The following is an 11,211-nucleotide window of genomic DNA, read 5'->3' on the forward strand; positions in this document are numbered from 1 at the left end:
GAACCGAAAACCGAATCAAATCGTAAATCGAGTCAAATCGAAAAAAACCCGACTAGTGGTTTGGTTTGACTTGATTTGGTATTGGAAAAAAAAAAAACCGAATATTTTTGGGTTGGTTTGAATTTGGTTTGACTTGATTTGGTATTGGAAAAAAAAAACCCGAATATTTTTGGGTTGGTTTGGTTTAAACTAAAAAAAAACAACCTGAGACCAAACCAACCCGACATTATATATGTAATTTTAAAATTTTATTTTATACATAAAAATATTTACTTTGATATAATTTAAAAATATTTCTTATACTATTTAATAATTTTTATCTTTTAATATATTATTTCAGTTTAAAACTTAGAATTCGGAATGGTCCAATAAAGATTATAGTTCATAGGTGTGTTGATAATTATAATAAAACTTAAATCAAAATCAAATTAATACTAATGCAAAAAGGAATCAATTCAACACTATGAATGACAATAATATTGAATATTTGTTCTTTAGTTTTACATTGGTTTAGACAATTAAAATACATAATCTAATTTTAATTTTCCTTAAATATTTAGTAATGTAACTAATATTTATTAAACTTATTTTAGCATGATTTATTACTTTTAAATTATGATCATTTTCATTATGACTTTGCAATATTATTTTATAGGGATAAGGGTCTGAAAATACCCCAACTTTGGTCGAATTTGTTGTTGCGTTACTAAACTTTCATTATTATTTTTTATTGAATATTTTTGTTTCATCAGTACTCATCTCATATTTTGTGTTATTTTTTTAAGAAACACCTTAGATAATTACATTATGGTTGGACTAAAGAAATATTTGAGCACAAGTTAATTATATGTTTGTATGCAAACTTTACCGAAAAAATCTAAAAATCTGAAAAAATACGAGGTTTATTAGTTTGGTTTGATTTATGAATTTAAAAATTCGACACAATGGTTTGGTTTGGTATTTGAAAAACCCAAACCAACCCGAGGTTGAAAAACCCAAAAAAATCCGAATTTTATTAGTTTGGTTTGGTTTATAAATTTAAAATTTTTACACAAATGATTTGATTTGATATTTGAAAAATCCGAACCAACCCGATACTATACACCCCTAATCTTAAGTACACCGTACACAAATTTAGTACAATTTTAAATACAATATGCTAGAAACGAAGAATTGTCAAAAAAAATTGAAAGCAAATATATATGAAAATATACTGTATATTATTTTAGTCAAATATACTAGAAACGAAGGATTGTCAAAAACTCATACATTATTTTTAGTTTTAACTAAATCTATGGTCAAAATCTAGCTTAGTACTCCATTTAATATAATATAAATGAATTGTTGAAGAGTGACACCGATAAAAAAGATATTTAAAGTCATTAACCAAATAGTAATTTATCAATATAAAATAGTGTCAATAATTCGTCTATATTGAATTAGAGGGAGTAACCCACTCACTAATATGTCATTAGCTTTATCGTTCGACGTAGGAACATAGTCACAGAACATGATTTATGTGTGCTAAAAATAATATTTTACCATATCAACAAATAAAATATTTAACGTAGAAGAATAGTCACATAACATGATTTATTTATATGTGCTACAAATAAAGTTTACTGTATCAATTAACAAAATATTTAATGCATGAGAATAGTCACAAAACATGATTTGCATAATTAAAGATAGGAAAAAGACAGGAAATAGGAATAATTAGTGAAGCAATTAACAAAAAGTAGATGGTTACTCTTTCTTTTGCTCACATAAAGTTAATTTGAGATAATTAATTACTTAATTATTGCTCCTATCACTATACCTTCGAAGAAATTTGATAATTCATTGATTTAAAAAAAATTTAACTTTGAATATCAATAGATGAAAAACATGGCTAGTGCAACTTTCACTTATATTTGTAACTCCCACTATTATCTCATGTCTTTATTTTCTTTCAACCTAGTTAGTAATTAGTAGTTTGTTCTACGATTTATTTAGACAAAACTTCACTTACATATGGAACATTAAATATAAATATTGCTATGATTGATAGTACGTTAGTTTTCTTTCTTGTAAACATACAAAAACTTACTTACAAATGGTTTAAATTTCCATTTCCTTTCTGAAAAAAGGCCCAAAAATACTCTTTAGATTTATAAAAAAGACTCAAAAAAATTGATATATTTAAATATAAAAAGTGAGTACTAATATTTAATTTTAGATAGACGACTAAAAATAAAATTCAGCCACGTAACTAGACAGGGGGAGTAACAATTAATCATGTTAGATGGTTGCCATGTTTTATTAGTACTTACAGATAGATCCATTATTGTCCTTCGATTAGATACAATAATTCCATTAATTATGCTTAGTACACAATTCATATATACAGGGACTAAAATTGTTATTTTTCCCTAAAGCGATATATGCAATTGTGGAGAAGAAAATTGTTGCTAGATGACAAATATTTCAAAAACAAGAATTAATAAAAAGATAGCAACTAGGAAAAGTTAAGCTTTTTAATAAAGAAGAATAAGCAAGTGTAAGTAATTTGACAATCTAAATTTTTTTTCCACCAGCAAGCACATATTTTTCTTCTTTAGCAATTGGAGGCTATTAATATATAAATTAAATATATATAATGTCAAAAAAACGTTTTAATGTGAAAAAAAAAACGATTTGGTTAACTATGTTTTATTTGATCACTCGTTTGCTATAAATAGGTGAAGGAGGATAGACACTCCTCACCCCAAACAAAAGAAAAGAAAATTAAACAAGGTAAAAAGAATTCATAATGGCTGTTCACAAAGAAGTTAGTTCCCTTGCTTACCTACTTGTTCTTGGTAAGATTTGCCTTTCTCCTTTTTGTTGAAAAATTATATGCACAACGGGAGCATATCAAAATTATATTGTTTACACTTTCTTCTCTTTAGTTTCTTTGTTGAGGCATACACAATAAGTGTTACTAGTATATATGTTTTTTTCATTTCTCTTTCTCCTTGTTATATTTGTTTGTAGGATTATTGGTACTTGTAAGCGCGATGGAACATGTTGATGCGAAGGCTTGTACTTTAGAATGTGGTAATCTTGGCTATGGGATATGCCCACGTTCAGAAGGAAGTCCGGAAAATCCCATATGCACCAACTGTTGTGCAGGTTATAAAGGTTGCAATTATTATAGTGCTAATGGGACTTTCATTTGCGAAGGACAATCTGACCCAAAAAACCCAAAAGCTTGCCCCCGAAATTGTGATCCACATATTGCCTATTCAAAATGTTCCCGTTCAAGAGGAAAGACACTAATTTATCCCACAGGATGTACCACATGTTGCACGGGGTACAAAGGTTGCTACTATTTTGGTAAAGACGGCAAGTTTGTTTGTGAAGGAGAGAGTATTGAACCCAAGGCATGTACCCTGGAATGTGACTCTAGAGTTGCATACATGACTTGTCCATCTTCTGGATTAGCCAAGTTGAATCAAGTTTGTGTTAATTGTTGCACTGCAGGAGAGGGTTGCAAACTCTATGGATATGATGGATCTTTAATTTGTACTGGAGAGCCTCAAAGCTATATATCTACAACATAAGGCATCATCAATAATATGTGTTGTAGTTTTTAATTTATGTATGAAATAAAAGCATACACACACAATGACATGCTAATCACTATAATGTGGGCATCAAAGTTGAGTGTTATGTGTAACTACTTATTATATTTGAATAAGAGAAAAATATCATCCATAATTGAGGACTTAGCTCCTCTCTAGTGGTGATCTCCTTTGGTCTTATCCTTAATGAATGACATGTGTCTTTAATTATACTTTTTCAACGAATCAGATGCCTAATTCATTTACTTTTTAAATAAACTACCTTTGGAGTCAGGTAGACTTTTACCCGTCCATATCTTAAGCAAAAAAAATTGACAATGAAAACGGTCATTATTACACGAGGTGGAGCATGACCGTTTCCTTTATGTGGAATAATGACAATGAAAATCTCATCCTTATATAAAAAATGTCCAATGCATGTATAGGTTGCATAAGATATCCCTATCTAGAACAAGATAATCGTAAAAACATTTTGAGTAGCTTGCCCCTGATGGATATATAATAACACGTAGATTCTTATAAATCATGTCGAGAAATTAAAGTATCCTTTTTTTAACTATAATTTTGATATTCGGAAGAACATACATCTTGATTATATTATTCTTCAATTTAACTTTAACTTGTTTTGGTAAAGAAAAGACTATGTTTCTCCTTCACCACTCTAGTGTTGGCTAGTGCATCAGCCACGCTATTTCCTTCTCTAAAATAACAATCTTTCATAATCTTCCTTACTTACATAACAATGTTAGGATTTAATATAAAAATTCTTACCAGACATCAGATTATGTTACAAGTTATTTCAAAGTGAATGAATTTATAAATTTTCACACACTCGGAATACAATGTTAGTTTATGATTAAGGTATTCTGTTAATTTTTCATAATTTAGTTGTTTTCTCTTTTAAAAAAAAAAAAGAATTGGGACCACGGCATTATTAATTATTAAGTATAATAGAAGAAGTATGAACTATTATCAATAAGAGAAATATCCTATGAATTTTACACCATCTTACTCAAGAAAAAGCTTCTTACTCAAATAAATTTATCTAAATGAATGTGTATGTTCAATAATTTTTTCAGCTAATTTCCAAACAAGTGTACATACATATAAATCTATTACACGTAATGTACGTACGACGTTGATATATATATATTTGAATAATGTTCATTGACATTTGGTGCGATACTTTGATTACAATAATAATGTTGTACAAACTTTCCATAACGGTTGAAAGGTTCAAAGTCTTCCTTCAACAAGTTGCAGATTCTTAGATTGACTTAATTTCTACATGTGTTATTATCCTCAACCTCCACTAAAGTTTTATAATGGCTCTTTACAAACCATAAACTCTATGCAACAAATTCGATTAAAGAAAATCAATCCTGAATTATCCATATGAATGTAAAAAAAAAATTTACTATCAATATCAGTACTATTTATTTATTATAGCAGATTAGTTATCGGCTTTATTTTGTTATATAAATACCATAATCGTAGATTATATTTCCACGTGGAACTTAAATCATTTAATGAAAGCTTAATTTGGCAGAAAAAAATAGAGTCGTGTCGAGCTCTATAGTACCACGTGAATAATTAAAAGCCGCCGATAAATAATAAAGAAGCAAGTGTATATATGTACGCAACTTAGCAAGTAGAAGCAAAAATAATATAATACAAAAAAATTATCAATTGAGAGGGCTGTATGTAATATTTTTAAAATGTTTTAATTAGACAATAATGAATACATCTATCTTTTTTGTTTTTGTTCTATAAATAGGTAAGAGAAGGACAGACCTTTACCCAAAGAAAAAATAAGTTAATCACGATAAACTGATAAAGTATCTACAATGGCTCTTTACAAAGTTAGTTTCCTTGCTCACCTACTTTTTCTTGGTAAGATCTTTAATTCCCTTGTCCTTTTCCTCCTTCGTACTATCAAATTTCTTTATAACGATGTCATTTGTCTTGAATAATATAACATAAAATAACATGAAAACTAATTGTTACGGAGAAATATTGTTATAGATGATTATTGTTATAAATTAAAGAGCTTGTTCTAACGATATAACTTAATTATATTTGTAATTGTAGGAATGTTTATACTAGTAAGCAGGGTGGAACATGTTAATGCTTGTACGAAAGAATGTGGTAATCTTGGCTATGGGATATGCCCAGGTTCAGAAGGAAGTCCAGAAAATCCAATTTGTACCAATTGTTGTTCGGGCTATAAGGGTTGCAACTATTATAATGCTAATGGAACTTTTATTTGTGAAGGAACGTCTGATCCCAAAAATCCTAACACTTGCCCCTTTTATTGTGATCCACAAATTGCCTATTCAAAGTGTCCCCGTTCAGAAGGAAAGACGATAATTTATCCCACGGGATGTACCACGTGTTGCACAGGGTACAAGGGTTGCTACTATTTTGGTCAAGAGGGGGAGTTTGTGTGTGAAGGAGAGAGTATTGAACCCAAGGGTTGTACTCAAGAATGTGACCCTAGGGTTGCTTATATGACTTGCCCATCTTCTGGATTGGCCAAACTTAATGAAGTTTGTGTTAATTGTTGTACCGCTATATATATATATATATATATATATATATATATATATATATATATTATGCTATTCCTTTAACATAGTATAAAAGTCAAATTTAATTCAATTTATTATTTATACGATATTAATCCCCGTCTTATATTGCTCGTGTTTCAAGTGGTGAAAGAATATTGAATTCCACGTTATGTTAGGTTAGATTCAGATCCATTTATTTAATATTTTATCACATGTATCCTATTTTTTTTCATTTAGAAATGTTTATTGCAATAATATTTTTTTAAAAAAATAATTGATTAACCATCCACGAAATTACCTGCCTATGTAGCCTTACAAATCCATCGGTAATCATATCTACCATTTTCCTTGATTATTGGATTGGAGCTATACAGATGAATAACATAAAGATTTTAGTATAATTCGTAGTAATCTATTCTAACAGATTAATTATTATTTTTATTAAGCTATCAATTAATTATTATCTCCAGTTGACGCAAAAAAAAAGTTATTGAAAATTCAATGGCTACAAAGAGCATTGGGAATATCTAAGTTTTCTATTTTCTCGGTCTCAATTTATGTTTTACCATTGAAATTTCAAGATTCCTTTTTTTAAAATTAACCAACCTGTAGATTTCACATCCAAAAGGACAAAATGACATTTACAAGAGGTGGATTTTAATTTGTCCAAACCTCCATGAGATACAAAGAGGATGAATAATTCATCCTTGAATTAGTTTGAACATGAATGTATTGGCCTTTGATATGTCTAATCCTGAGACATGAGAGTCCAATTCGATCATTCTTTCCAAAATGGCACATCAAATTTTTTTTAAACAAAAGGGTAAAATCGCTCTTGACGAAGCGATTTCCCTCTGACACAATATTGACGCCATTACTCCGTTAAAAAAGGGCAGCGATTTTGTCCAAAAAAAAATTTCTTTTTTTTTCACTAAAATCCCTGGCACAACAGCGATTATTTAAGTCCAATTTTTTTTCTCCAACTAAAATCGCTGCTATGGCAGCATTTTAATCAAAAAAATTCATGAAAATCGCTGCTTTGGCAGCTTTTTTATTAATTTTTTTTCAAAAAAAATCGTTGTCTTGGCAAGGCAGCTATAGAGATTTCCCATATTTTTCAACCCCAATTAGTTGGAATTTCAAGAGTCAATCATGTTTTATTTATTAAAATTTATTTTTGTCTTTTAAATTATTAATTATTGTAATTTATAATACATTTTCATAGTTTTCAAATATACATATTTTATTTTAAAAAAATTAAAGATTCTATGTTATTTGTTGGATCCCGTATCGATGGGTTTAAAGGTATTTGGTCTTCCCTTGGACAGCCCCCCCCCCCCCCCCCCCCCTCTCCCTCATGAGTTAATTTTATTGGGTTGAGTTAGGCTCAAGCCCATCTCGAATAATTGTTTGCTTGATGTTGAGCTCTCATTTTATATTTGGGTTTCTTAAGTAACTGTACATGCAACAACAAAAAATGTCAACAAAATGGTCATATGTATATGCACTGTATCGATATTGTATAAATAGTGTATAATTATATATAAATAATAGTATATAACTATGCATTAGATATGTATATACATTCATATACGTTGTTTATAAAATATATATACATTAAAACAGTTCAACTACCTTAACGAGTTGATTTATTTCCAATAAAAGCACGTAAATATTATGTGTTATAGTTATGCAAAAATCTAAGATATATATTTAACCTTCATATATATTTCGAAATTTGTCACATATATGCCATTGTAAAACCTGACCTCTCTAATCAGAAAATTGGAATGCAATATATAATCACATGGTTAAAGTTTCGAATAGTTATAATAATTTAGTTAGTTAGACCTAAGGTCCTAAGTACTTATACTTTTGATATTATTAGTATCTGCAGTTGACAAAATTTTTTATTGATAATTCAAATGGCTACAAAGAGCACTGGGAAAAGCTAAGATGCTAAAAGTGTTTAGTTTAAATAATTAAGGTGATTAGTCCTTTGCTTTTAGAGGGGAAATAAGTGCTTTAAAATACTTGAATATGTTATTTTTTAGAAGCGGAAAAAATATTTCTTTGCCAATTGCCCGAATCATTTTTGGAATATTTATCAAGCCCGAATTACTGCAGAATATTGATAGATGTATTTTTGTAAAATTGATCAGTCAAATACAAACAGCTGTTCAATTTTGCCTTTTTTTTTGTTTAATTTGATCACTCGTTTGCTACCGATTGAGGAGACTGTATATTGATGTTAATTAATTAGGTATAATAATGAAGAGATTTTGCCTATTTTTTGTTTAATTTGATCGCTCGTTTGCTATAAAAAGGTGAAGGATGATACACACTCCACACCCCGAAATTAAAAGAAAACAAGGTACTAATTACTTATTCATAATGGCTGCTCACAAAGATGTTACTTTCTTTGCTTGCTTACTTGTTCTTGGTAAGTTACTTTAATTTTCTCTTTAAATTCTTTGTTCATACATATACTAGTAGTGTTATATATGGTTTTTTCCTTAATTAATATATATACCATATATTTATTGTAGGATTAATGTTTCTCCTTGTAAGTGCGACGATAGACCACGATCATGATCACGACCATGACCATCATGATGATCACGATCCCAAGCCTTGTTCTAGAGAATGCAGTGATTTTAGCTATGGAATATGTCCACGTTCAGAAGGAAGTCCAAGAAACCCATATGTACCACATGTTGTGCAGGCTACAAGGGTTGCCACTATTGCAGTGCTGACGGAAAGTTCATTTGTGAAGGAGAGTCTGACCTAAGAAAGCCAAATGAACATTGTCCCAAGAAATGTGATCATAAAATTGCTTATTCAAAATGTCCCCATTCAGAAGGATCGACTATAATTAAACCCACTGGATGCACCAGTTGTTGCACGGGTTACAAAGGTTGCTACTATTACAGTAAAAAGGGCAAGTTTGTGTGTGAAGAAAAGAGTGATGAACCCAAGGGTTGTAGTCAAGAATGTGACCCTAAAGTTTCTTACATGACTTGCCCATCTACTGGATCGACATACCAAACTGGAGTTTGTGTTAATTGTTGTACCGCAAAAGCGGAATGCAATCTCTATAGTCATGATGGATCTTTAATTTGTATTGGAGATCCTAAAAATCATTAGTAGTATGAAATAATATGTATGAAATAAAACCATGACGATATATTCATTATTGTCATGCTAATCTCTGTAATGTGGCAATGGAGATTTTTCCACCACAATAAATTACGAAATAAAACACTAGTTTCTTTTACTTCTAAATTCTAGTATTAGCTGACTAGTTTACTTAATTACTGTACTCAAAATATTCTACATCTTATCTAAATGTTTAAGTTTTAGAGATAACACATTTTTATTATTTAATTGCATTAAATAAGTTCTTTAAAATGCAAAAAATGAAATCTTCTAATGAAATAAGAAAAACACATTCCATAAGTGACATTTCATAATAATTGTCTCCTCCTAGCTCACCCTTCAACGCGCCTCATCCCCACCCTACCCCTCTACCTCCGCCTCTTATCATATTTAACTATACTCCCTTCATCTCATTTTATATGAGTTACTTTGACTTGCCACGGAATTTAAGAAATAAATGAAGACTTTTGAAATTTGTGGTCTAAAATAAGTGATAAATATTTGTGTGGCTATAAATCACTCTGATCCATTAAGGGTAAAATAAGCATTTTAAAATTAAATTGTTACTCCTTTTGTTCCTTTTTATATGTCATTTTTTTAGATTGCACTTGCATTAAGAAATTAAGTAATTTTACCATTTTACCCTTATTTAATGTTTTCTTAAGTCAACTTTTCAATAAATGATAAATATGCTAGATTTCAAAATTTTATATGCATTTGGATGACTATTTAAATTTTTGAGTTTATTTTCAAAATCAGATTTCATAGAATAGTGAATGGAGAGAGTTATTAATCAATGTATTATATATCAATACTTTTAAAATAATAGTATTAACTAAACCTAACCTCCTCCCTCCATTTTCTTTTTTTCTTCTTCTTCACCTCTCACTCCCATCCTTCCCCACCCAAGTCAAGTTGCGGCCCTCTATAGTTTCTTTTTTTTCTTTTTCAGTTAAATTTCATCCGTTCAGTGATTTTTTTTTTTTTTTTAAAAAGAATCATATTATTTTCTAAAGTTTGTTGAGTTAGTGATAACAAAATTAATTATTTTTCTATGAAAAGTCAAAATTTTGAAGGTATCAGCAATTAATTTATCTTCTTTTCATATAACTTCAAAATTAGAAATAATAATTTTGAAAGAATCAATCAATTTCCAAAAAATTGAAAGAGCTGGATTGAAATCCAGACAAAAAGACTAAATGATACCTCCTAATCATCTTGAAATCTAATGGGTTTATCAAATTGTTTGAAATGTAAAAAATATATTTAGATAAAGTTTTAAAATTGAAGAGACTTAAACTAATAGTAGTAAAAAAGAAGGGTGAAATTATGGTAAAATAGTGACATTGAAAGTGTAACATCTCGTAATTTGAAATAACTAGGAAGAAGCTAAGAATTAGAAAGAGTCATTTTGGAAATAATGAAAATCTGGAAATTTGTAAAGTTAGGAAAAGTTGAGTTTTTGGTCAACTTCAAACGGCCATAACTTCTAGATCGGGATGAGTTAGAGGTACTTACAGATATGGTAGGAAATCTCTTGTAATGATCTTTCCAACGCCGCCAAGTTTGCGTAAATCCGAGTTCATATGACTGAGTTATGCCCTTTGGAAGTTGGGTTGTTGGAATAAGGAAAGTCCAATCCGGATTTTGAAAGGGTAGTTTGGTCTTTGCCTTACCCTTTTATTTTAATTCATTTTTGGTAATTACTTAGGGGTCTAAGCTGAATTAGATCAGTTTACACTTTTACCAAAAGAGTTAGGGTTTTGAGAGAAGAGAAAAGAAGAGGAGAAAGGAGAAGAACGTTCAAGATTCGTCAAGATCATCGAGTTAGCTTGTGGATTTCTTTAAGGGGGGGGGGGGGTTTGTTTGTATTTTTA

General features: G+C 29.6%; 1 protein-coding gene and 1 pseudogene across 1 annotated transcript; both read left to right on the plus strand.

Annotated features, from left to right (window-relative positions):
- Positions 1-2,748: 2,748 nt before the first annotated feature.
- LOC102581269 (proteinase inhibitor type-2-like) lies at positions 2,749-3,546 on the plus strand (the record flags this gene model as incomplete). The annotated part of the gene is given in 2 exon segments (XM_015303107.1): positions 2,749-2,840; positions 3,016-3,546. Coding segments are annotated over 2 exon segments (580 nt in total), but the record flags the coding sequence as incomplete, so codon positions are not given.
- A 4,997-nt stretch (positions 3,547-8,543) lies between these two features.
- Positions 8,544-9,432, plus strand: LOC102581601 (proteinase inhibitor type-2-like; annotated as a pseudogene).
- Positions 9,433-11,211: the final 1,779 nt, after the last annotated feature.

The sequence above is a fragment of the Solanum tuberosum genome, unplaced genomic scaffold, assembly GCF_000226075.1.
Source record: "Solanum tuberosum cultivar DM 1-3 516 R44 unplaced genomic scaffold, SolTub_3.0 scf00400, whole genome shotgun sequence".
NCBI lineage: Eukaryota > Viridiplantae > Streptophyta > Magnoliopsida > Solanales > Solanaceae > Solanum > Solanum tuberosum.